At 41.4% G+C, this 27,659-nt stretch overlaps 1 protein-coding gene and 1 long non-coding RNA gene across 3 annotated transcripts in view; one reads left to right on the forward strand and one right to left on the reverse strand.

Annotated features, from left to right (window-relative positions):
• Positions 1-26,819, forward strand: LOC142391583 (transmembrane protein 47-like). 2 transcript variants are annotated; one of them, XR_012770593.1, is made up of 4 exons: positions 1-426; positions 15,022-15,162; positions 21,004-21,238; positions 22,960-26,819. XR_012770593.1 is itself a non-coding variant. In XM_075477431.1 (3 exons), exons 1-3 carry the CDS (start codon positions 198-200, stop codon positions 21,180-21,182), a joined length of 549 nt encoding a protein of 182 aa, XP_075333546.1. In that variant the 5' UTR covers positions 1-197; the 3' UTR covers positions 21,183-26,819. The 2 variants fall into 2 exon arrangements, 1 of the variants encoding a protein (XP_075333546.1); XM_075477431.1 differs by having other exon boundaries at positions 21,004-26,819.
• LOC142391332 (uncharacterized) overlaps positions 1-27,659 on the reverse strand; it is a 397,679-nt gene that overhangs the window by 145,473 nt on the left and 224,547 nt on the right. The gene's annotated exons all lie outside the window — the stretch shown is intronic.

A 27,659-nucleotide genomic window follows, 5' to 3' on the forward strand; every position in this document is an offset into this window, starting at 1 on the left:
CGGCGCTCGGCAGCAGCGGTGCCAGTAGGCACAGCGTCCATCCAGCGTGGAACGCGGGCAGCTGCTGCAGCAGCCACAACAAAACTCACAACCAGACTTCTCCGCCCGAAATCATCTCACGTGCATCCGCGAGGAAAGGAGGATACACGCGTCGCATCCTCCTCTTGGGTTTCCCGAGCCCTCTGTAACACCCCACCATGTCCTCCGCTGTCACCCAGACGGAGGAGTCGGCTCACAGTTCCCTGCTGACGCCCCTGAAGCTGGTCGGGTTGGTGTGCGTCTTCTTGGCGCTCTGCCTGGACATAGGAGCCGTTATGAGCCCGGCGTGGGTGACTGCCGATGACCAGTACTATCTTTCCCTGTGGGAGTCCTGCTGGAAGCCGGCGAGCATCGACAGCTGGCAGTGCAGCAGCACGCTGGGCTCAGGTAAATCGGACGTGGTCGGGAGAAACTCACAATGCTCGGGCGCAAAGAGATCAAAACAAACCGCTTCGTCCATTCCGCCTCGTATGCACCGGCAAAGTAGCCGGCTCTTCTGTTTGTATTATCTGAGCTCATGTTATCTCATCTATCACATGGTTGGTACCTTCTATGATGCATTTATATTGGCTTTTTTTTAAAAATTATTATTATTTATTAAGGAACAATGGCTTGTTCAAACTAACAATCAAAAATCGTGGTAAAGCTGATCATGATGAAGATGACTTCTCTGCATTCATACTGCAATAGCCACGGTATTCAAGCCATGGAAAGATATTGTCCTGCCGAGTTTTTTTGTTTGTTTGTTTGTTTGTTTTACCCCCCACTGTCTACCTAACCACAGCAAAGCCTCAGCCTCACAGTCTTTGTAAACCTGCGACTGTATTGGGACCTCTAAATGAATCAGCTGGAATGAGGTGATTATGGTCAGGCTGCAGCTCTATTATACTGAAAATGATTTGGGCTTATTTGATCTCCTTCATTTTCTAAAAGAAAAATCGATCCTAAATAAAGGTTAAAAGCCTAGCTTTGACTGGTCGCAAGCGCTATTACCTGTAGGTCCAGCAGCCTTCTGTTCCCCCCTGGAGTGGTAAAGATGGGACATTTTGAAAACACAATGCGTGTCACATCCTAAATCAGATGTTAATGGCCGTCTCAGGTATCTGTCTGCTACTGGATGAGTGGTAAATGGTCCACTCTTCTATGGGGGACCATCTCAATATGTCTTTGAAGTAGTAAAAAAAAAAAAAAAATTGTTGGCATATCTTTATGCAGCATGCCAAAAGCTTCCTCCTTTGTGGAGGATGAGAGGATTTTCATGCAGTTTGCTGAATGTGGGTCTGCAACAAAGATATTTTAAAGATGCCACCTTTGACTTTGGGCAACTGTGACTGGCATTTCCGGTCATTGTGGGAACATTAGTGATGAATAACAATGTGTGGATGCTGCAAAACTAACACCACCGTAATGCTACGGAAAAGCTCATTTCAAGAGTGTTGCTTAATTGATTTATTTCTCAATGACACAGCAGAGAGAAGTTTTACGGAAACATGCTTGCTCCCAGCTTCATCCTTTGTAACTCTTGTTTTGATCATCCTCTCCTTTCTTTTGTCTAGAAAACAGTTTTGTTGTTGTATCTCAGTCTGTGGCACAGGGCTCGATCATGGATGTTGGATTGGTTTCCAGGGTAACAAGAGTTCACAAGTATTTCTGTAACCAAGGTGAAAGTGACAACGAAAATCCCACAATGGTCGCGGAAATAGCTTGAAACTGACAAAAAGTGATGATAAATAGAAATTTACTGAAAATGAACTAATGAAAATCAGACATTGCTTTTGAATTGTGGGTCAACAGAATAATTTAAAAAGAACAAAACAACGAATGAAACAGGCCCTCAACTTAATGTTTTGTTGCGCAACCTTTTGAGGCAATCACTGCAAACAAATGATTTCTGTAACTGTCAATGAGACTTCTGCACCTGTCGACAGGTATTTTTGGCCCCACTCCTCGTGAGCAAACTGCTCCAGTTGTCTCAGGTTTGGAGGGTGCCTTCTCCAGACGGCATGTTTCAGGTCCTTCCACAGATAGGTTTTAGATCAGGGCTCAGAGAAGGCCACTTCAGAATAGTCCAATGTTTTTGCTCTTAGCCATTCTTGGGTGTTTTTAGCTGTGTGTTTTGGGTCACTATCCTGTTGAAAGACCCGTGACTGACGCTAGGCAGCACATTTCTCTCCAGAATGCCTTAATTAGTCTTGAGATTTCATTGTACCCTGCACAGATTCAAGACACCCTGTGTGCCAGATGCAGCAAAGCAGCCCCAGAACATAACCGAGCCTCCTCCATGTTTCACAGTAGGTACAGTGCTCTTTTTCTTGGTACGCTTCATTTTTGCATCTGTGGACAATGAATCTGATGTCCCTGGCCGAAAAGCTCCAGTTTCGTCTCATTTGTCCAAAGGACATTCTCCCGGAAGCTTTGTGGCTCCTCAATATGCATCGTGGCAAATTCCAGTCTCGCTTTTTTTTTTTTATGATTTGCTTTCAACAACGGTGTCCTCCTTGGTCGTCTCCCACGAAGTCCACTTTGGCTCAAACAACGACGGATGGTGCGATCTTGACCTCGGAGTTCACCTTTGATTTCTTTGGAGGTTGTTCTGGGCTCTTTGGTTTCCATTCGCATTATCCGTCTCTTCAGTTTGTCATCAATTTTCCTCCTGCGGTCACGTCCAGGGAGGTTTGGCGACACTGCCTCGGACCTTAAACCCCCTGAATAATATGTGCAACTGTAGTCACAGGAGCATCGAGCTGCCTTTAACATTCTTGTCTATTTTTTTTCTTTCCAATCTCCTGAGAGACAGCTCTCTCCTTCGCTTCCTGTGGTCCGTGTTCAGTGTGGTAGACCCCATGTCACCAAACAGCACAGTGCCTACTTGTCACCCTTTAAATAGGCAGACTATATGTAAGTCAACTTTATCTGTGGGTGCGATGAGTGTGTGCTTTTGTGGAATTTTTGTGGCATCCGTCACAAAACTTTGTTTTTTGCGGCATGTGCCCATGTGTGTCTAAGTCAGTGAGTTTTCATACTGTGTTTGAGTGTAACAGAAGTTCAAGCAAGGCGTCTGTATGTCAGTGCGCAAATTGGTGTGTTACTTTGTGACTGTCAGTAAGAGGCTAACATGTTGTGCTGACCTATTTCTGGACATTCTCTGAAGCCCAGCTGAATTTTTCATGTCACACTCTCTGATTTCTCTGTTGTTGCACCTCCGTTCCTTCTCTCCCAAGACCTGGGAACACACCTGTGCTCAAATCTTATTTCTTTGCTTTTCAAACATGCCTTTAGACTCCAGGCAGGATTTCCCTTATAAGGTGTCTTGGCATGGTGGACAAATGTAGTTTGTGGCACTTTGATCTTAAAAATGAATCCCTCACTGCTTGTGCCAACTGCCTTGGTTTCCAAATTAAGATTCTTTTATTTCATTGGCAAATGACAAGGTTTGCGGAGTAATTTGAAATCGAATTGATTGCTACAGGAAAATGCTATAATTGCTACCTCTGCTTTGCAAGGTAGAGCTACAAAAGATGTAGGCAAGGTTGCTTGTGGGCTTTTTCCATTGGTATGTGTATTTTAAATTTTCAATAAAATATCAAGAAATCATGAGTATGCGACTGGAAAAAATTGCATTTGATGGTTTTCGTTTATTCATTCTTTACTTTTTAGCGTGCTCACGTGACACTTGAAAAAGCAGAATTATTGTGTTCGTCAGACTAAAACCTGACTTTGAAGATGTAATGGAGTGTATGTAATGCACTCCTATTTAAAGAAAGAAAGAAAATCTAAACGATTGATAAAGGTTTGGTTGAAAGTAATGTTTAAGTTAAGGGTCAGATCTGGCTTATATGGCCTTAGCTTCAAGGCTATTTGTTGTTACAAATTTTGAGATCAGTGAGTTGTGGAGAGTTTCAAACCCCCTAGTTTCTGCTCCCTTACTCTCTACCCCTCTCATCTTTCCCATCAGTTGTACAGCACTGACCTTGGCTTTTATTCCAGTCGTTTGGTCTTGGCACTTAAATACTTGTTTTTGTCATGTTTCAGCCCATTTAAAATGCCTCTTTTGTTTATTTAAAAAAAAAAAAATCCATTTAGTCTCCTTTCTATGTTATTTCCTTCTCTTTTACCCATCTGTCCTCCCTGAGGGCTTCATTGTTAAATTTCTAATCTACATCATTTCCCTTTGTTATTTCATCATCTTCCCCTCCTCAGTCCTCACCATCTCTTCCTGGATTTTCTCCAGTGTCGAGCCTCACCCCCTCTTTCTCTTTTCCTCCACCTTCCGCTTCTTTCCCGACTCCATCAACCCTCTCAGAGAGCCCCCCAGAGATAGCTGTTCTATTTGTAGCAGCTGAATAAGGAATAGGATATGATGTAGCATTCGGCACCATGGCAGACAAGGGAATAACCAACAAAAGGTTTTGATATTTGTTGGATCAAATTTGAATTACCTCATTGTCGAGAGTTAGAATCTTTTTGAGTGGCTCAGAATTATGCAGGGAACTTTTCAAATGAGTAAATGAATATACTGACATAGTGAATGCTTTTGCCCTCAAAATTTGAACGTATCATAGAATTTTTAAAAATTATTTTTGAGAGGCAGCTGTGGCTTAGCGGTTTGACGAGATGTCCACCAGTGGAAATGTGGTTTTATGTGGTTTGATCTTTGAATCCTCCTGCCTGTATGTTGAAGTGTTCCTGGCTGAAGTGACCACCCCTAAGCAAGCAGCACTGAACCCTCCAGTTTGTCACCACGGTCGGAATGTGTACATGAACGTATGCATGAAAGAACATGAACATTTGTAGGCATGGTCTGTAGAATGTGTCAGCAAATGTCAGCTTGTTGGAAGGAAAATGAGAATTCAACACCAAAATAATGTGTATGGTTTTTATGCATGAACAGGCCCCTAACCTTTGCCAGTGTTAAGAATGCCTCCCCAGAGGGTAAAATCTTTGCAGCCACTGTTTTCCTATAGGAGATACACTATATTGCCAAAAGTATTTGCTCACCTGCCTTTACACGCATATGAACTTTAAGCCTGATTCGTACTCGGCGCAACCGCGCAACTGTTCTGGCTCGAGAACCATTAATGACGTCATCGAAAGCGCCAGCCCCTTCACAGTTCCTTCAGCTCATAAGCGCAGTTTGCGCCGAGTATGCGTCACATTTGCAGTTCTCTCCAGACCAGCGGGCGTCACTGTTGAGGAAACAAGCTGAAGAACCGGACGAAGAAAGCATACACAATGCCACCTGTGGTGTCACGTCAGCAGAGGCTGGCACATCTGATGCGGAATGAATTTACTCTGGGTGTAGAACTGTATATGTATCTCAGAGCTAAGCGGCTGCGGCAAAAACAGAAGAGAAGGTGGAATGTTCGTCGTTTGCAACAAGACGAACTTTGTCAAACGTTGTCCCAGTGTACCTTCATAGACGTGTCGTACAGATGTTTGTAGAGGCGCACCCTCTCAGTCACCGCGGTCTCTGCAGTGTTCATGTTTCCTTTCTCTTGGTCAGCTGTTTCCGGTTGAGCTCGCGCGAAGTCAGAAAAAAAGTTGTGTGCGCGCCCTTGCGACGCGCGAGGATTTTTTAGCTTGCGACGGGGGGCGTGGCGGAATTTTGGGTCACGTGACTGTTTGCGCCATTTGCGACCAGCTAGTAAGAATGGGTCAAAGCGAGGTTGCGCCGAGTAAGAATCAGGCTTAAGTTACATCCCATTCTTAATGCATAGGGTTTAATATTTAACGTCGGCCCACCTTTTGCAGCTACAACAGCTTGAACTCTTCTGGGAAAGCTTTCCACAAGGTTTAGGAGTGTGTTTATTCTTCCAGAAGCTCATTTGTGAGGTCAGACGCTGATGTTGGACGAGAAGGCCCGGCTCGCAGTCTCTGCTCTAATTCACCCCAAAGGTGTTTCATCAGGTCGAGGTCAGGACTCTGTGCAGGCCAGTTGAGTTCTTCCACACCAAACTGGCTCATCCATGTCTTTATGGAGCTTTGCTTTGTGCACTGGTGCGGCAGTCATGTTGGAACAGGAAGGGGCCATCCCCAAAGAAAGTTGGGAGCATGAAATTGTCCAAAATCTCTCGGTATGCTGAAGCATTCAGAGTTCCTTTTGCTGGAACTAAGGGCCCAGCTCCTGAAAAACAACCCCGCACCATAATTCCCCCTCCACCAAACATTAAACTTGGCACAATGCAGTCAGACAGTTCCCCTGGCAACCGCCAAACCAGATGGAGAAGCGTGATTGGTCACTCCAGAGAACGCGTCCAATGGCGGCGTGCTTTACACCACTGCATTGCACTTGGTGGTGTATGGCCTGGATGCAGCTGCTCGACCCATTCTTTCACATATGTTTGTAGAAGCGGTCTGCATGCCTAGGAGCTTGAATGTATACACCTGTGGCCATGGAAGTGATTGGAACACCTGAATTTAATTATTTGGATGGGTGAGTGAATACTTTTGGCAATATAGTGTACTTGTAGTCCCAGACTGTTCTTGTTTATAGATAAATTTTTCTGAATTTTGGGACATTGCACAGTCTACCATTAGCTCAGTTTGCTAGGTTGGCGAGTCCAAGACAAACTGGCAGTTGTTTAAAATGATGCGACAGTGTGGCGTAGTAATCCTGTACCATGGGAAGTGGCCACACTATAGTTTAGAGGTATTTCCATGTCTGAGTGGGAAAAGAAATTTAGGTTTGCAGAATGAATGAATATGAATGCTATACTCGAACCCTGATGAGGGGTGCCATTCTTCAACAGAAGGAACAATATTATAATTAATCTTAAATCAATTTCATTGGGCGACTCAGTAATTCTCACTTGAATTGACCACAGTTGACACAAGGAAACTCCTGCCAACAACTCATTCAAATAGATGCCATGAATTGAAAACTTAAATGAGCCTTAAATCACAAACAGGAAAAGTGTATTGTTATGTGTATCGTACGAACTTAATTGCACATGGAATACGTAATGAGTTAGAAGCAACTTATGACTTTGAGTTGTGGGATGGGTCATGACATTTAACTATATGAATATGAGTTATATGGATGTTTAAAAAAATCAAGAGTTACATTTGGGGGCCTAATTCTAGATGCTTTTTATGGGTTAATGGCCAACAACTTTCAAGTAATTTACAGGTATGAAGCTAAGTCTCGAGACATCAATGATGAAACTTATCAAAGGAAAGAGAGGAGATTGAGCCTACTGTTGGTTGATCTGGTGGTCTTGGCGCTGCACACATGCCCGTCAGAGTACCACCGGTTAGGATACAGATGAAGCGGGCACAAACAGCTTCTTCCTCGGGCTCAGCTTTCTTGGTTAGGAGTAGTCAATTTGCCAGTTTTATAGGTCGGCATATTGGTATAAAGTTAAGGGTAAAATTGCTGAAATAGTCTGGCCGTTTACATTTAATGCCGACATTTGCCAGAATTTTTTTCCAGAAAGCTACATTTTTGCATCAGGTAGAGTTTCTTTGATGTTTAAACCAAAGCTTTGAGTTGAAAAAAATACCTTTTATCATAGAATGTGTACTTTGTGTTGTTTTGTACAGAAATAGATTTTCACATAAGCCCAGCCAATTTGACGGGATAATATCTGATCACATTTTGAAGGCACACAGGTGAAATAATCAAATCTCTTGTCTTCCTTTGGACCCAGGCTGATTAGATAATGGTGCCTCTGTGTCTAAATTTTGGAAGGTATGTGCATCCAGACGTAACAGGCCAAGTCCCACAAGCATATAAACTGAGGATAAATCAGTTCATTTCGATGATTTCCTGTCACCACTGGACTTACTTGTATGGGAGAAGCAGAGCAGCTGGAAGTTCTACTTTGGTGTTTTAAGTTCTTGCTGTTGAAAACATGACTGGAAAGCTTACGCGAAAAGAAAACCTGGCAGAGAATGAATGGCGAGTCTGTGGAATAAACACCGAGAACTCATGAGAGAAATTGGTGCAGGCTCGTGTGGTGATGATGTGAAAGTAATCAAGAATCAAACCATGACATTTCACAGCAATCTTTGCTGATTTTTGTGGGCTTTTTTTATGTTTGTCCCTGCGAAATGGACTTACATTTTATTCATGCCATGATTTATTCTATAAGCCTGTTCCTGCAACACTTTCCATCATTCTTATTTAGATTTTTTGTGCACAAATTGAAAATGTGTGTCCCGATCATGCTTAGCTGTGTTGTTGCTTTGGTTTCTGGGTATTAAGTGGGGCTGGACAGGTGTCCTGGGAGCCCGGGGAGGAGTCTGGATTGCTCCTGCTGCCACACCTGCTTGTTACCAGTCTTTGCCAGATTGTTTCACTATCATAGTGGTGATTAGGCAGACTCCATGTTTTTTTTGTGGTTTTTTTTTTGGGCATTGCAAGTATTTTCCCAAGTATTTACCTTGCCATTGCCTCCTAGTGCTCGTTTCCCTCGTTTTCCACTCTCATGTTTTCTCATGCCAGTATCTACGTCCATGGTTGGATTCCTCTCATCAGCCTGTTCCGCTTACCTGCCTGCTCACCCTGCTGCCGGCAGCCAGCACCCTCCCCTCCACCTTGGATTCCCTCTGGAAATAACAAAGGACAAACCAACCACTTTTGGACTTTACACCAACCTGGAAATCCCTACAACCTCCTTCCTCCTCCCACAGAGTTCCACGTCCTCCCGGATTCAGCTTTCGGCCCTCCACAAACTCCTCTTACAAATAAATACTAATTACTCTGATTCGTCTCGAGCTCCGTGTCTGTACTTGAGTCTGTGTTTGTTAGCCGTGACAATGTGCAGTTGTGGTGCCTGTTCCAAGCTTTTAGAACCACATACTTCATGATGTCACTGAGTAATTTCATTGTGCCACATCTTTAAGGCTTAGTTACTTAGCCTTAAAGACATCTTCGGAGAAGTTCATTTTGATCTTGTGTACATTAAGACTTTAAAATGTGACTTATTTTATGACCTCAGCTGCTAAATTGTCTACTCAACCATTCTTTTCCTACCTGTACTTTCTTTCTTTTCTCAAGTTAGAAATGTTTAGCTCTTAGTTTTATATTGTGACATGCAAAAGTTTGAGCACTCCTAACTAAACTTCCTGTACGGTGAATAAATTGTTTCAGGTCCTCTGATGATAAGCCAAGAAATAAGATAAGCCTGGGCAACTCGGGAACGTTTAATTCTGGTGATGCAAATCATAAAGCTTCATAAAATATGAGACTCCTCATAGCTTTCCCCATAATAGCTTACCAACAAGTCTCAACAACTTGCCTTTGGTAATATCACAGAATTCTTCAGTTTATTTGATCGGAAAAATGGCGGTTAACAGGAACAGTTGAGATCACGTTTATGTCTGGGAGACCAGGGAATTTTTTTCCAGCTTGTAAGGACTGCTTTAAAGGCAGATAAAAAAACATCAGGAGGATCTAGTAGGTGCATTGTTCTGAGGCACATTAAAGGAGACATCAGGAAATACATTAAAAAAAAAGTAAAAGTATGTGCAGATAAGCAGTGTAGAATTTTATGTAAAAAAAACCCCCAAAAACTGTTTAACATAAAATATTTTACTGTTTTAGGGAAGAATAGATTAGATCAAATACCTGCAATTTCTGAAGCGTCACACTATCTATAAAGTTAATAGGATGGTTTCTACAGCACTGGAAGAAGCTGCCAAGGAATAACAGTGGCAGTTTAAATTTCCTCAGATTTCTCAAGAAGTACAGCCCCTGTTGTTTTTGTTTTTTGTTTTTGTTTTTTTTTGCAGTTACATACACATTTGAGAACTTGGAGGTGTCTCTTGCTGTGAGGCGACAGTGCTAATCACCACACCACTGTGCAGCCCCTTCTCAGGTACACTGTCACGTAATTTGTTTCGCTCACATTTGGTCTCAAGTTGATATTCTGACCATAGCACCGTTTTTTCTGCCTGCCTGCGAAAACTCATCCTTATTTTTCATGAAGTCCAGGGATAACGGTGGGGTGCCAGCATTTACATCCAGGAGGTGATCATTTCTAATCTGCACAGACAAGGTTAACGGAACACTAAGACCCAGTTACAGGGTTTCTGTGTCAGTATGTTGAGGATGATTATGCTATACAGATGCTAGAGGGGCGGAGTGTGTGGCAGTACTGACGGCAACCTTTGTAGGTCTGATGGTCTGGTATGCAAACTGGGTCCAGTGTGAAGAGAATGTTGGATTTGATGATGTCTCAGTGAATTCCTCTAAAAGCACATCACGGCAGCTGTGAATGCAAGTCATAGTCTCTGCAGTCATTCAAGCAGTTATCTGAGCATGTATCGATGTGTTTGGGTTTTTTAATCGTGCATCAATCCCATGCGCTTCCTATAAAAAAAAAAAGTGGACGGATTTTTGATAACATGCCAACAAAGCTATTTAGCCAAGGCTTTTTGTTAAGTGCAGCTCCATTTAGTGCTCTCTCTCTTCATTACTTTCATTCTCTGCTCCTGTCCCCAGCCTTTTTATGCCCTCTTCACCTCCCATCCCCAACCCAACCAACCGTCCTCCTCCTCCTCCTCCTCCTCCTCCTCCTCCTCCTCCTCCTCCTCCTCCTCCTCCTCCTCCTCCTCCTCCTCCTCCTCCTCTTGTTCTTCTTCTTCTGCCATTTTTTCCACATTGCCCTCTCTTTATCCTTGTAACATTATGTTGGCCCCCTTTACACTAAACGTGGTTCTCTCTGTTATTTACATTATGTTTTGGTTCTGCTATTCTTTCCATCCCTCATTTCCACCTGATTCCGTCTGTCTGCCCCAATGAAAGAATTTTCTTTCAAAACCAAATTCCGTTAACCTTGTCTGTGCAGATTAGAAATGATCACCTCCTGGATGTAAATGCTGGCACCCCACCTTTATCCCTGGAATTCATGAAAAATAAGGATGAGCTTTCGCAGGCAGGCAGAAAAAACAGTGCTATGGTTAGAATATCAACTTGAGACCAAATGTGAGCGAAACAAATTACGTGACAGTGTACCTGAGAAGGGGCTGCACAGTGGTGTGGTGATTAGCACTGTCGCATCACAGCAAGAGACACCTTCAACACCTGTAAGTTCTCAAATGTATACGTCACCGCAAACTTCACGGTTAAAAAAAAACAACAACAGAGGCTGTACTTCTTGAGAAATATGAGGAAATTTAAACTTCTACTATTATTCCTTGGCAGCTTCCTGTAGTGCTGTAGAAACCAGTGTTTTTTTCAGCATCATATTAATTTCAAAGATAGTGTGATGCTCCAGAAATCGCAGGTACAGAAGCAACAGCACCAGGAGAGAAATCCAGACATCCCTCTCCCCAGCTACACTCCCTCAGCCCCTCCCGGGGGATCCTGAGGCGTCATCAGGCCACAAGGGATATACAATTCCTCCAGCATGCAATGGGTCTGTCTCGGGTTCTCCTTCCTGTTGGATATCCCAGATATAGCTCCAAAAGGAGGCGACCAGGTGGCATTGTAATCAGAAGCCCGATCTACATCTGCTGAATGGTTTGATGCGGAGGAGCTGCAGCTCATCTCCAAGCTTCCTTCGGATGGTTGAGCTCCACACCCTATCTCTGAGTCTGACGCCAGCCACGCTCTGAAGCGTACCCATTTCAGCAATTTGGATATGCAGTCTCCTTCCTTCAGTCACTACCCAAATCTTATGACCATGGATGAGAGTTGGAACGAGGATGGACCACAAAAATTAAAGCTTTGCCTTTTGACTTAGCTCCCTCTTCACCACAATGGACCAGTGCAACGGCCTTGCTCGTGTCAATAGAGCCCTAATCTACCTGTCCATTTCTTTCTCCAACTTCACATGTGAACAAGATCCTAAGATATAAAAGCCCCTTAGACTCATCCGTGGCCCGCAGGGTGCACTCGACCTTATGCCAGTTGAGTTTGTGTTTAACTCGTCTGCCCAGCTGTCAGCTTGGCCACCAGACGACGAGTTGGCGAACATTTGACTGCTTTGCGCCTCTCTTCATGAAAGTGTTGAAGACATATGGCCGTTGGTCTGATGATCCACACATGCATCCGTACATCTATATATCCATCCATACATCTTTTGCCACTTATCTGGGACTGGCTTGCAGATGCAGCAGCCTAAGCAGAGATCCCAGGCCTCCCTCAGCCACCTCCTCTAGCTGCTCAGTGCTCTGTCACTGAGTCATTCCTAAGCTAGCAGAGAGATACAGGCTCTCCAGCAGGTTCTTGGTTAGCATTGAGGCTACCAGTGGGTTATGTCTAAAACATTGCGACCAGATGTTCGAACCACCTCCAACTGGCTCCTTTCGATGCGGATGAGAAGTGATTCTGTTCTGTGCCCCTCACTCATGATTCATGAGTTTCAGCCCAACCACTCTTTGGACAAAGTTAATTTCTGCATGTTGTATTCCTCAACTCATTCATTCGGTCACAACCCTGACCTCATGACCATAGATGAGTCTTTGAACATAGATCAGTCGGTGAATCAACTGCTTTGACATCTGACTCTCTCTCAATGTCCATATCACTGCATTGCCCAAATCTTCCTGTCAGTCTCTCTCCTTTCTTCCCCCACTCATGAACAAGACCCAGAGAGATACTTAAACTCTTCCACTTGCGGCAGCAGCTCACCCTCAATCAAGAGTGACTCTTTTCAACTCTTTTCAGACTTAGTTGTTCATCCCAGCTGTTTCATACAGGGCTGCAAATCACCACAGTGCCTCCCGGAGGTCTCCGCTTGATGAAATCATAAGGACCACATCATTTTCAAAAGCTAAGATTCAATCTTAAGCCAGTGAAACAGGGAATCCTCCTGCCCTTGACAAATTTTGTCCGTAAAAATTCTTGACAGAATTGATGACAAAAGGAAGCCCTGGAGGAGTCCAACAATATCAACGAAGTTCATACTCCAGTCACACAGGAAGTGAATGGCCTGAAACAAGAGATTGTATTCCCCATACTCCTGGTGCACCATGAGGTATGCAGTCATAGCCCTTCTCCAAGTCCACAAAACATATGAAGACTGATTAGGTAGACACCCGCGCACCCTTCAATATCCTTGCAAGAATTGGACAAAAATAATCCCTAATCTGAGGCTCAGGTCCCCTATTTTAAAAGGGTCACCATCCCGGTCTGGCAGTCCCGAGGCACAGTCCCAGATTGCCATGCAGTGTTGCACAGGTTTGTCAACCAAGACACCCCAACAATATCCAGTGCTTTAAAGGCATATGTTTGTTTTTTGATGTGGGGTTGTGTTGCATCCTTGTGAGTAGTTAGTAACTTCCCTGCAATAGCCAGATAAAGCTGATCAGTTGTGACTCATAGTGCCGCCAGTTTAACCCCAAAACAACAACTACAAGACAGTAAAAATGAGCGATTATGAAATCTATATGATGACAAGGATGTTGCCTTCTTAGAACAACCTGGAATAGCACAGACAAGTATGTGCAGAAATAATACAACCTCTGCTGATCAGTGAAAAGAGAAACGGCAGCGAGCAACGGAGCAGCGTGGACATTGTTCGGTTGAGAAAATGGTGACAAAGTAAACACATGTTTGATGCAATAGTGACGCCTACGATGTAGCATTTGCTAAACCGCTATGAAATTTTTGAGGATCGAGTCGTTTTTGATGACAAAAAAATTCCTTTTACTTTTGTCCCTGCTCTCTGTAGCTGACACCTGCTGCTTCTGTTGTTACATTTGCTCATATCACGTTTTCATAAAAAATCCTGTGTGTTTGTAGCCTGGGAATTCCCATGCTGCTTTGCGCTCGATTTCATTCTCACTGCAAGTCAGCCTGGAAACCACCGCCCTTATTTTTGCCTGAGTTAGGGAACCAATCATAGAACGGGGGGGGCAGCAAGACGATGATGACGTCTATGCGCGACACCGAAGCTTGTAGAGTGTTAATCCAACATGGCAGCGGACACAACGTTACCGTTAGATGCAGCCGTAGAAAGGGTTTCGGAGTAGATTCACCCTAGGGTCATTTGAACCGTGACATCCAGCCAATTAGCCCACCCGAAGTTTTTCCGATGTTGGCTGAACATCAGCTGAGTTACTGAGTTATCCCGAATAGCTTAGTACAAGCGCTAATGGACCCTGGCAGTATCTCCAAAACTACCACACTAAAATCACATGCCATGACACCAAAGTTCTACAGTAGTACAAATATGGTCTGTACTCACAAAACGATGCATTTGGAAGTTTGTACATAGTCCAGGAGTTTATTATTATCAACACAAGCCTGATAGCTTCTCTGCTGCTAAAGCTGCGTCTACGTCACTTCCTTGATCTGGGAGCTTTAATGTAAGATGAGGGTTGATCTACTACTGTAGACAACAAAGCAAGGCTGCTCAATTTCTCCATTGATAAAATAAATTCACAACTCTACAACATAAAAAATCATGTAGAATATTGCATATACTTTGTTGTCTACAGTAGTAGATCAACCCTCATCTTACATTGAAGCTCCAAGATCAAGGAAGTGACGTCGACGCAGCTTTAGCAGCGGAGGCTTGTGTTGATAATAATAAACTCCTGGACTATGTACAAACTTCCAAATGCATCGTTTTGTGAGTACAGATGTTCAGCCAAGATCGGAAAAACTTGGCTGGATGTCACGGTTCAAATGACCCTAGGGTGAATCTACTCCGAACCATCACTTTAAGTAGCTTAGAGCGCAAGTTTACTTTTATTTTACTTTTTTTTCCTTCTTCTTCCTTGTCGAATTTCTGTCGTCATCTGGTATAAGTGATACAATTGGCTATGAATCGCACGCAAAGCAGCATGGGAAGAACCTGACGCCATTTGATAGACATTCGTAGCGCCCAATAAACGGCTCTAGGCATTTGTAAACCATGCCTCAAATACGAGAAAATGCACACCTAGTTCCCAGACCACCATCTCATCGAGATTGTGGACGCGTCAGCCAAGCTAGTGTGTTTGCTGATTCTTTGTACTTACTTTGTTACTTTTCTATCCTTTATTGTTGTCCCTCCTCTCCCTTTCTCTCCCTCCTTTCCCTCCCAGACTGGCAGGTCGCCACGCTGGCCCTGTTGCTCGGCGGCGGAGTCCTGGTGCTAACATCCTTTCTGGTTGCTCTGGTATCCGTGTGCATCGGCACGAGAAGGAGATTCTACACTCCTGTCGCCTTCATGCTCTTTGCTGCAGGTAGTTCAAAAACACAATGAGCTGTTGATCACGTCACCCACACAAAGGTACTCACAGTCACAGGTTTTATTTCTCTCTTCGCATCATTTAAAAAATGTTTGTTTTTTTGTGGTGCTGTGTGTCATGCTTGTCGATTTAAACCCCCCACTAATCTCAAATTGGACAATTTTTTTGTGTTCAATTTATTTATAAGCATGTTTAAAAACTAGCTTTGACCAAAGTCTTGTACAATTAGTAGAAAATGGGTAAAGCGATTAAATCAAAACAGGAAAACATCTCTCACACACACACACACACACACACACACACACACAAATACCATTCAAACCCCAGAAAGGACAAACTATATTGGAAATTACCCTGATTAATCAAACTTTTTGGATGGCGGACAGATTTGCAGTGCTTAATTTTCTTTTCTTGTCAGACATGTTCAAAGCATGAATATAGGTTAGAAATCAAAAAAAGGATTGATATTAGGCAATTTCCGGACAATTGCTTCCCACCTGTACACATTGTAGTCTCCTCTTGTCTGGCCTGTCACCTCAGCGAAGACCTGCGGTGCGGCTATTTTTATTGCTCATTTTAAATAGGAATACAGAAACAACGTCGACCTTTTTTTATAGTTTTAATTCTAACTTCTAATTTCATTCTCTTTTTTTTTTAAGTTTGTGATACAGGTTCAGAATTTTCTCTTTCTTTAGCAAAATCATCAGTTTAAGTCAAATCACTGATATTTTCCTTACTTCTTAAAGACTTTCCCAAGGTCATTAACTTAGATATACAGAATGCTTTGATAAAGCACTGATGGTTACAGTATGGGTCCATGCGACGGCGATCGTCTCATTTAAAATGATTTAAGAGGATGTCTTGAAATACTAAGTCTGCCATTACTGAAGAAAAGAATCAAGTCAGAGCTGCAACAATTCAAAGTGCTTTACTTTAGCATTTTAAGAACAAATATATGTTACCGTAGTTACCAATTCCACTCCAGTATTAATTCACAAAGCGAATTGGGGGAAATCTTAAAGAGATCAGTTTCTGTGGCAGCTGAAAATCCTATTTCATATTCCACTGACCACACACCCAACCACAAGAAAAAGCAGAGATGCTTTTGAGGGAAGGTTAATTATTCTCAAAGGTTTCACACTTAAAAACCAGGCACATGCCTGTGATATTAGTGAATAGGAGAGCTTCAGTGAACAGAGAAGCATGCTCTCAAAGAAGCAATTCTGCTCTACTCGTTACAAGCCCATTAAGACTATGTCTCAACTTACAGATGCTTAAAGTATTTCCATACGGTTGCTCCGCTCTAATAAAATCCTTATTTCATAACTGCAGCATTATCTGTGCAGTGAATGCAGCTCTACTTAGATGTACAATGATCTCCCACGGAGAAAGTTAGAAGGGATAGCAGAGTATCATGTTAACAGAAGGATGGTACAGTCCTGGAGTTGTTACTGAGGAGTGTCTCAGTGATTAGCGCACCAACATTTAACTGATAACTATGAGTTTATGTCCATGTGATCTCCATACTTAGTTAGAAGTTTCTGCAGACGCCATGTGATGTCATGAGCTCAGTTGAGGCCAGGCTACAAACACCAGTCCATTTAATGCCAATCGAGTTTCAAACCACAGATGCAGCCCCATAGTCCTGAATGAAACAGCTATGTGGGATTGGACTGCACCTTACCAACCTTAGTTTGAGTGATAAAAAAAGTTCCAGTGCTGGGAAGGACTGTTACGACCCAACTGAGCCAGGAGCCAGGGGAGGTAACATAAAAATGTGTCAAGATGGTGGATTTAGAGTTAAAAAGGGTTTTATTATACAACTGAGGAAACCAAAATCCAAGGGGAGTCAGAAAACTAAGACGGGAGATGCAACTCAAACCAATTTAACCAATTATTTTATTCTATTCTACTTGCTTGTTTTTACTATTTTAATTGTTTTCATACCTTTACTGTATGCTGCTGTAACAAAACAATTTCCCAAATTGGGATTAATAAAGTATTTATCTATCTGTCTATCTATCTATCTATCTATCTATCTATCTATCTATCTATCTATCTATCTATCTATCTATCTATCTATCTATCTATCTATCTATCTAGTCTAACAGCTGAAAGCAAAACAACCCCGAAAAAAACACATAAAACTCAACAAGCTGCACACTCAGACCAGAACTGCCCCAGTGAATGAGTCCTCCTCAGAGCCTTTGGAAGAAGCAGGTGTCAGATCAGCTGTCGTTATTGGTCCAGTGTCCTGAAGCTGGTCCAATAGATTTTCCACAGGAAGGAGGCAGGCCAAAGGCTCCAAACAGCCAAGCCGTGTAAAGGATGAAAACGCAAAACTGCGTTTCTCGTCACATAGAAATGACGTGACAAGCATAATAAAGCGCCAGAAAACCGTGGGAAACACATCAGTAGGCTATCAACATGTCCGTCCCTGCGGACTTTCACCTCGCCTTAGGCGCGGTAATTGACGTTCAAGAGTAATTTCATCAGATAACAGCAATGATGAGCGAGAGTAGTAAAGAACAGACCAAAAATATGAAGTACGTTCTCAAAATTCTTGAAGTCCATAAAGAGAGCAGGCGACCTAGACAGCTGTGGGTGAGACCTGGGAGGACTTCTCAGTGGTGGGATAACTTCATGAATGGAGTGGTAGACGACAAGTGTGTTTACTGCATCGATAAATATGAAACGTCACACACTTTTGCGTTTCCGTATGCACGCAGATTTTCACCCTAAAACGCTCGTCTAAATGCAGATTTAAAAGTGAAAATGAAACGCCACTTTTGCGTTTTGGTTTCAGATTGTTTCCGTGTAAAGGTAGCCTTACTTACTTACTTACTTACTTCCTCCAAGGCCAAGGGCCGCAACAAGGACATCCTACCTTCTTCTTGCACCCTAAAAATATCAACATTCTGCCCTAAAGGCCCGCTGTCTGCTGTTTTTAATGGCCCCAGGACCCACTGCGCTTTGCTCGTCGCCCTCAGGTTTAATTTAAGATTGATTGTCATCACTTAGCTGCTTCAGTGACACAGCACTGTGGGAATAATCGGTGCTTTAAACCCAATGAAATCTGCACTGCTATGTGAGAGGCTCCAGGAAACACAGGTCAATGGCTCCACAACCACCTGGATTATCAGCTAACTTCTTACAAGCAGACCAAAGGTCAGCAACACAGACGCACCATATCAGCCCGTAGTGAAGAGCCATTCCAGCCATTTATTCAGTGTCAAAGCCAGCAATAAAAAAATATATATATTTTTATTTTAAACTGAGCACACTAAGAGTGGGCTGGTCCTGTGTTGTAAAAGTACTAAGGAGCCACTAGAGCAGATTGGGATAGTAAAAAATGAATATACAACGTTTTCAGTCGTCTTCAGTGCATCTGAAAGATTCTTTATGCCAGCAGAGTCCCTTAGAATGAAATGCATTACCAACTGCCTCATTATTGGTTCTTATTTCTTATTTTTCTTTTCCACTCTGGATTAATAAAGTTCTCAGAAATGCAGTTGAAGTTGTGCCATAAACATAATGTTTTTTAGCCAATAATTGATACAGTGTAAACAGCAACCGTGAAAGTTTTTTTTCTGGATTTCAATATAGTGACGACTCTGAAATGGAAAAGTTATACTTCTGCAAATAAAAATGGGAGAAAGCATTATGTATTATGTTATCAGAGCTAGCTTCTTTCAGCTCAGAATCCTCCCAAAAGTAAACGCGCTCCTGTCATTTTGTGATTTTGAGAAAATGATTAATGCCTTCATTTCATCGAGACTTGACCACTGTAACAGTCTATATATTCAGACCTGAGCCAGTCTTTGCTGTCTCGCCTGCAGCTTGTTCAAAATGGAGCTGCTTGGCTTTTAACAGGCATGATCATATTTCATAAAATTTTTAAGCTTCTCTGCACTGACTACAAGCGCAGTTTTAGAGTGGATTTTAAGATCTTATTGTTTGTTTTTGAGTGTTTCAACGTGTTAGCCCCTTCTTATCTTTCTGACCTTTTAACTGTCCACTCCTTCCAGAGCAGAGCAGAGGAGAGTTGGCCTCAGACTGTGGAACTACCTTCCCTGCCACATTAGGACCTCACCAACATTGGAGATTTTTAAAGCTCATTTTAAAAACCCGTTTTTGTTCCTTGGCTTTTAATTCTGATTACATTTTTGACATTTAATTATCTCTGTTGTTTTCCGATGATTTATCCATTTGTGTTGTTTTCTTGTTCCTCTAATTGTACGGCACTTTGGTCAGCAGTTGTTTTTTTTAAAACCTGCTTATGAATAAATTTGACTCGACTGTTGAAAATGTCTTTATACCGTAATCATTTTTGGCAAGATATCTGCTTGTGTCTTTTAGAATATAAAAGATACCTGTGTCCAGAGCTTGGAATCCATCCACTGAACAGTTTCATTGTAACACTACTTACTTGGTGAATTTCTGAACTAAGTGTAAAGAAATTAATATGTTTTGTGGTCTGACGGATCGCAATTTGAAATTCCTTTTTGCAGCTCGTGGGCACAGTCCTCCAGGCTAAAGAGGAGAGGGATAAGCTTGCCACTGCATAAGAAAGAAAACACGAGTTGCCGAAATGTAGATGTTTTTCTGTGATATGACACAAATCATCTTCAAAAAGTATAGCTTAAAGCAAAACAGCACATAACCTGATTGTTTTCTGGTGGAACACCAATGCACCCTCATTAAATGGTAGATCGTAACATCTTGCCAGTTTGGCACTTACTCTTCACAACATCTGTGTTAATATGTCCGTGCTTCTGGATATTATGCACTCAGCTTTTACTTATCTGTTCGTTTTCAGGAAAATGCTGATTTACTGCCACAGCTAATGTTAGCACAACACTAGTTCCTTTTGAAGGGTCAAAACAAAGAATGTTTTCTGCTTTGTACTGAAACGTGCCTGTCCCTACCCCCGGCTTCCCTTTGCTCCTTCACCTCCTCTTATCTCCCATCTTTCCCTTAACACTCTGTTTTTCATTGAACTCTAGTTAAATTCCTCTGTCTCATGTATTACTCCATCCCTTCTATTTATCCTCTACAAACATCACCTCTACCTCACACTTGCCTTGTCTATTTTGATTTATTTAGTTTTTTTAAAATTGGCTCAACTAGTGGAACAGAGCTAATAGACCACTAAATAGAGTTTAAACAAACTAATAATGGACAAAGAGAAGAACTGAACAGTGGATATCCATGGACGAATTGAACAAAGGCTAATCTAATGAGGACAGGGCATAAACATATATAAACAGAGGAAAAATACAAGGGATATACACAGTAGTTGACATTGAAATTCCAGAGGAGCTGTATTCAAGGAGAGATATGGTAGGGCATATTAACAGGTGTTTTTTTTGCCCTATGCTTGATGCAGCAGCAAAACAATGGCATTGAACGAGTCTGAAAGCAAGTTGATAAAAGTTTCATGTTCCCTTTCACATACTGAGTTGACATAAAGCAGGTTTGGGCAAGTGGAGATTGATCGTGGAAAAAAAATGGTATTTTTATCCACTACATAGTCCGAGACAAATAAAAAAAATGCTGTATAAGGTAGTGTGGCAGGATTTTTCTCGACCAGTTTCTGTGCAAAACATTCCCCCAACCTACCAAAGTTCCAGTGATCTTACCAGATCTCTCAGCGTATACTTACTGGGAGTCTTCCAAACAAATTTGATTCATTGTGATTTGTGTTGTTTGAAACACAAAACAACATTTTTCTAGTTTGTTTTCAACCCTCCATCGATGCCAGCGCACATTTGTATTAATTTGTATTAATCTATTGACATTTTGCCTTGTAGTGACTGTGTGCATCTCCTCCAGTTGTCCTCCAGGCCTGCAGCTTGGTCCTCTACCCCATCAAGTTCATCGAGAGCATCAACTTGAGGATCTATCACGAGTTCAACTGGGGCTATGGTCTGGCTTGGGGAGGGACCATTTTTTCCTTTGGCGGAGGAATCCTCTACTGCCTCAACCCCAAGAATTACGAGGAGTACTACTAATTCCGTTTCAAGCTGGGGACTCCACTGTCACATTTTTTAGGGTCTACTTTTAACAGGTGAGATAGCAAGATTGGTAGGGAAGAATGCACGTTGTACGTTCAGCCTCTTAACTGTAGTGACACAAGCTCTGAAGCAAGCCGACAAAACCCGGTAGTTTACAGACTATTTGTTTTCCCTCAGTCAGCAGAAGAGACAGTGCTGAGGCTGGTGGGTATTTGAACTGACTGCACGGATCCATCCTTGGCTTGGGTTGGGGGTTGGGCTGGTTTACCTTTCCTACGACTTGTGACACACACCCTCGTAGAACTGCTTTAACACAACACAACATAGGATGATTGTTTGCACCTCCATTCTAGACTTCAAGAACTGCTGTTATTATATTGGAACAACCCAAGCTTTCGGCTCTGGGAATTAGAACTCTCTACCTTCGTGGCTTTTGATGTATATTTACACATACGTAGTCACATGCAAACATCCAATCTTTATGTTGAATGACTTCAAACACCCTTTTTTTCCTCATTTCAAGTTGCACCACAGGATTACTATAATTACTGCTCGGTCAGATATTGTGCTATTTCATTTTCAGAGATCTTTGGAGTTCTGACATAATTACAAGGATATGACAGTGGATCAAATGCCACACTCACACTTAATCATTTTCATAAGACAGATTCCTCCTGGAGGAAGGTGAAGACGGGAGTAAAACGAAGACACCTGCTCAATATTCTGTTATTGACCTTCTTGTCTGTTACCACAGCAACCCACAGGGAGTGCACATTCAGCTGTCATGATTGATTACCCATGGTTGGAGGTGTGACCCGCAGCTGCCTCCTTGTGTCTTCTAAACTTCAATTACCTTTAGAACAGAATTTCTCCCGAACCTGTCATTTGGTGGATTATTCCTCCTGGGGTCCAACTCTTCTGCTTCCTGTTTTGTCGAAAGAAGAGTTCTCTTTAAGCACTGCATCTATTGTCTGTCAGTGGCCAGGTTCACATGCACAGTAGCAATGTAAGGAGAAGAAGGTTGGAATGCTATAAATTGAGTCCAAGTAAATGTAAACATCCCTAAATGCTTTTTACTTAAGGATGTAAGTTGGATTTACTAAGCGAGGGTTATGAATTGGTGTCAACAATAAACATATTTGAAAAAAAAAAAAAAAAATAGAAGAAAAGGGACTAAGATGCATGATACGAAGAGAGCCATCATGCACATGAAAATACGTAATTAGATGTATTTCTGACCTAAGCATTTTCGCAAAAGCATTTTTTGCCTTTTTTCATTCAAAAGGACTGCATATGAAAGCAAAACGGAGGGATCAGCTCCCTAGTATTGAGTCTGATGTAAACTGAAAACAATTTATGGCAAGTGAGTGCAATTTGTGTGACTGCAAGTGTAATTGGAATAGAAGAATAGAATAGAAAAATACTTTATTCATGCCCCAGTGGGGGAAATTCAAATGAGTCAAGTTGAAAAGATTTCAACATAATACAGTCATTATGTCAGAAAAACAACACTCTTAATCCTTATTGAACAGTAAAAATGGCATATCCAATTGCCCACTTTTTCCATCCCAATCACCTGAACTCCTGTGCTCTTCCCAGGCAGCGCTACAGAGTATTTCAAGTTATGAAAATGCATCTCATAAAAGTATTTCTTGAGGGACTGATACGTCTGCAAGTAAACACAGCCGCTGAAGCCGTCTGTTCATAAACTGCTCCGTCTGGTATATTCAGGCTGTGTTTCACGAGACCAAACTGCTATCTTTTTGTCTTTTAGAACTTTCAGGGACACATCGTTGCTCCCAAAGTGTTGAAGACAAGATCGGCATCCGTGCATTTGCATAGGAAAAGCAAATATCAATTTAAGCTGGTATCAAACATCACTGTTAATAGGAGGACATCTTTGTAGAAGTTAGGTTGGTATTTTACATCAAAGTGTGACCACCTTACACCTAGCAAAAGATGAGCTGATAACTGTTGCTTTCATGTTCCAACAGGCTGGTATTTACATTTACCGTTCCCTCTCTTTGGTTTGGCAAAGAGTGGTGCCACATTTTATCATTTTGTTAGAACCCAGAAGTCTGTGACTGTTTCATTTCTCCTTCACCCACCTTAACAAGTGTCATTTGTTCATAAGTAGACAGTTGCCATCTGCTTCTGTTATTGCAGCAACCAGTTGTTTAGTCCCTTGTCCCAAGTGGACACCTTGTGCATATTTAAGACAACTAGGGCTGTGTTCCTCATCTCGGTAATGATAATGTTTTTGGACGCTTTTGGTGCTAATGAAAGAACAGATCAGATTGCCCTCTGTAAGTGTTTTGGGATTCAAATCCAAAATAACATTTCTAATTCTGATATTTGGAGATTTAAGCACCATCTTTAAGTTTGTTTACCCTCCATTGTCAAATATTTATTGTGAAACTGACACGTAAACATCATCCAAAAATTGGATCCCTTTTCAACCTTCACATATGTAGAACTTTGAGACTGCAACAGCTTCATACAAATGACAGACAGCCGTATCTTCAAATGCTTCAAATGAGGGCTGATCTCACTGAAAGAACAGGTGATACTCTCTATGACATCCCAGATATTACAGTGTTCAGTGATTAGACAAAAGTCATTTACATATGTTTACAATTACATAGAAGGCTGCACTTTCCACGGTAGAGTAATGTTATTGAGGAAACGGCTGCTTTTGTACTTATTTTAATTAAAGGTGAAATAGAGTTTACACTTGTTTGCTTGCTCTCAGAGCTCCTTTGGTGGAATCTTGTGGGTTTTCGGCATCAGCTTGCAAATACAAGCAAGTGCAGACATTTTGCCTACATAACTGATAAATAAATAACGAACTAATAATCCCCGCCCTGTCCATGCAGCAGCTTTTGAGAGCGATATACCTGATTAAATTCACCCCCCGAACGATAGGTGCTCCATGTTAAAGTTCTGTAATTCCTAAATCTTTTTTTTCCAACTTTTATGTCAATTCCCTCAGTTTTAGGACGGTAGTCAACACGTAATCGCCCATAATAGATGCAAAACTGAACCTTTTTATACACTGTAAAGAATTTCACCGTTAACGGTAGAATACGGGCATCAGAAACACTGGTATTGTACTGGTATTTTATTGTGCACTGTCTGTAATTTAATTTGAAATATTTTTCTATGTTTTGGATGAAGAGTATATCGCAGTATTCATTGGTGTTTGTCTACAATGAGTAATCCACTCCACTTCTTTTTATATGTATTTTACCCTTATATTAAAAGAAAAAGAACCAAAACCGATTTTCTTTGTGGTAACACATTAGGAAATAAAAAGTTCCTTCAACACAAAATGACGTATGTAAAACACAGACCTCCAGTTCAGCATCATTCACAATATAATTGAACACTATGCAATACCACTGCTTTTTGTCACTATGGCTTGAAGCTTATGCAGTTGTAAATTAGTCTTCCCAAAAAAAAATCAAGTTTGCTGAGCAGGCTACTTTGGATTTTCAGTCACAAATTACTTGTACGAAATACGAAAAATATTTTCGTCGAATCAACTTGATGACAGGCATCATCACCAACCCAGATAAACCAAATAAACTTATGGGGCTGATCTGAAATTATTAGAGTGCTTTTAAATGTCAGTTATCTCCTATAGTTTGATAACCAACATCATTAACTGTTAATATATGTACGTGAGCCATGTAAATTTCACTTAGTCATTTTTATCAAATAGAGTAATATATGTTCTTGAAAGTGCACTGCTAATTTACAGGAGTTCTTTACACTGTATATTTTGGCAAACTGAATATACCATGACGGCGATTTTATGTATGAAAACTATGTATGTATGTTTTAAAAAGTTGTTAATAGTTTAATAGATGATGAATACTGGAGAGTTATATAGCTTTAGTCTCAGAAGTGTTAGAGAGAAACATAAGGCAGTTGTGCCTTGTTATAGTGTCATAAGCAGTTATTTGTTTGCAGCTCTGTGAGGCTGGACATGTGGTTCTTTGAGCTTCATGACAACATTCTAACCATGAAAATACTGACGTTTACCAGCTTCATTGTTCACCATCTTGGTTCAACATGTAAGCATCCAAATATGCCTTAATCAGCACTTAACACAAAGCATTTACGAGGCGGGTATTTGGTTATGAACCCAAGTGTTGGACCAATTAATGACGGCAACTTGAGCAAATATCATAGCAATCCAGTCGATGGATGTAGCGATATTTCAGTCCAAAGCTACTTTGCCAGTATAGTTAGATGTATTAATGGTGTAATTTGTGGGCAGAATTTGGTTGAAAGTAGAGCCACATAAACTTTACAAGCCTTCAAAGGCCAACATCAACCTAATTATATAGATTCCATCAGGCTTATTGATATAATACAGTGTGAAGGTAGGTGCTAAAAAAAATCTATTGAAAAATGAACGTCACAGTTCATCTTTTCCTTTAGCACTTAGTGAAAACACAAACAGTGCCCATTCATATGGGCCATAATTTTGAATGGACATACCATATATATCGGTCAGTGGTGTTTTTCAGGATTCTCTTTCACTTTTTTCATTGGTTTAGGAAACAATGCAGCTTCATTGTGTTCAGTGGGTCTTCTCATATTAATCAGTGTTCGGCTGTATGGATCACAAGATTTCTTGCAAGGTTTGGGGAAATCTTGCAGTTGTGCACATTTGTGACTCAGTATGTAGTTACTCCATGCAGGAAGAGAGAAACAGTAGACCTTAACAAATGGGGGAGGCGCTGCAATGGAGACCATCATAATATTTGCTATACAAATCACTGTATTTGATGTTGTATCATGACTGTTTAATAAGTGTTTTTTTGCTACCTAGAGATGTCTCTGTGCTTTGGTGAAGTAGGGGAGTCTTAGGTTTCAACACTGTTACAGACCTGGGCTAAAATACACTAGAAGTGTAAAAAAAAATATATACTCTACAGCAAGTATACTTGCTGAGGATGTCTAACTCTTGATTTACCTCCCAGAAGCAAAAACAAACAAAAAAAAAGAATTATGTCATAAAAATGATTATGACATTAGTTGTTTTATCCTTAAAGTCGCGGTTTGACCTTCTGATGTTAGCGCATTTTAAAGAAAGATTAAAATATTTTGATTTCGTAATTGGAAGCTGATGATATGCTCTGGCTTGCAACAAGAACACCATCATTTACCAAATAAAAACCTCCTATTATGTACTGTTGGCAACAAAGTTCTTCTGAACGTATTGCATTAGATTCTCCACGTGATGGAGGTTGAATAATTTTGCAGGCAAATGTAAGTGTTTCTGACCCATGTTGGCCCCTTGCTTTAGCCCAGGTCTGACTTGTTGCTGTTAGCATTTGCTTTGGTTTGTAAATTATATATGAAAAGTAGACACACATAAACTGAAACAACAGGTTTTTTTTTTGCATCATTTCCTAGTAGACTGGCAAGAAACACTGTCTAATGATGTGTATAAGGATATGTGACCATGTGTGTGACTAATAGTAAAACAGTCAAAGCGTGCTGACAGAGAGGGGGGATAGAGTGTGTGTGTGGATGTGCATGTGCATTGGCATGTTTTAGATGCCATTGTAGAGATGTCACTTATCAGCATTTATCTCTTTGTACGCTAGCCCATTAAAGCCCTGAATTGAATGTCTCATTCTTGTGTCGGTTTGTCAAATTGTCCCTACTTCTGTTATTTTTATCTAGCTCTGAAGTAATGACTGCCATACTTATTTCATTTTGAGTATTATCTTGTAAAACCAGTAATGGTGCTCTTTAAATCCTGCATAGGATGCATAACAGTTACATGCTTTGATTTCCAGGCATGCTTAAAAGTAAAAAAAAAAAAAAAAAGAACTATTGCCAAAGAGCATTTACTCATGGGCACCTTGTGCTTGGAGAGCACAGGGTTGACTGGGTATTACTGTGCAGGTGTAATGAGGTCAGCAAAAGCAAGATTTTCAGATCTTGTTAAGATCCTCACTCATATATGGAGTGAAAAGTTTTATTCAATGACCAATATTTTCTGTTCAATTCAATTTTTTGTTTCAATTGTTGTTTTTAATTTTTGTATCTGCTCCTCTTACACTCATTGGCAGCTACTGCATCGTCCAGCCGTGAAACGGTCATTTCCCAACGAGAGTGGTGAAATAATAATGATAAAAAAATAATCACACAAATACTTGTCTTAATGATGGTACTATATGAATGGCTCATTGAAAATTTCAAGGTGAAATTTTTCTCAACAACCACAAATGTCGTCCTGATGTTGGAAATTTCCGTAGAATTAATCTCACAGCGATTTTCACGCGTCTGTCTAAATTGTGAAAATCCAGACGGTGCCTGTCTTCATTTGAGCAGCAGCGTGGCATTAGCATAAAACCTTGACTGATGGTGTCAGAGCTTGCACTAAACGTCCTCGTAATTGCTCGAAATGTCATTCTCTCTCTTTACAGAAGAGATGGAATACACTAGGGG

The sequence above is a fragment of the Odontesthes bonariensis genome, chromosome 11, assembly GCF_027942865.1.
Source record: "Odontesthes bonariensis isolate fOdoBon6 chromosome 11, fOdoBon6.hap1, whole genome shotgun sequence".
In the NCBI taxonomy this organism is placed as follows: Eukaryota; Metazoa; Chordata; class Actinopteri; order Atheriniformes; family Atherinopsidae; genus Odontesthes; species Odontesthes bonariensis.

Coding starts and splice junctions, on each gene's coding strand:
- LOC142391583 (XM_075477431.1), top strand. CDS start 198: ATGTCCTCCGCTGTCACCCAGACGGAGGAGTCGGCTCACAGTTCCCTG. Junction 427..15,021: donor CAGCAGCACGCTGGGCTCAG/GTAAATCGGACG, acceptor TTTCCCTCCCAG/ACTGGCAGGTCGCCACGCTG. Junction 15,163..21,003: donor CTTCATGCTCTTTGCTGCAG/GTAGTTCAAAAA, acceptor CATCTCCTCCAG/TTGTCCTCCAGGCCTGCAGC.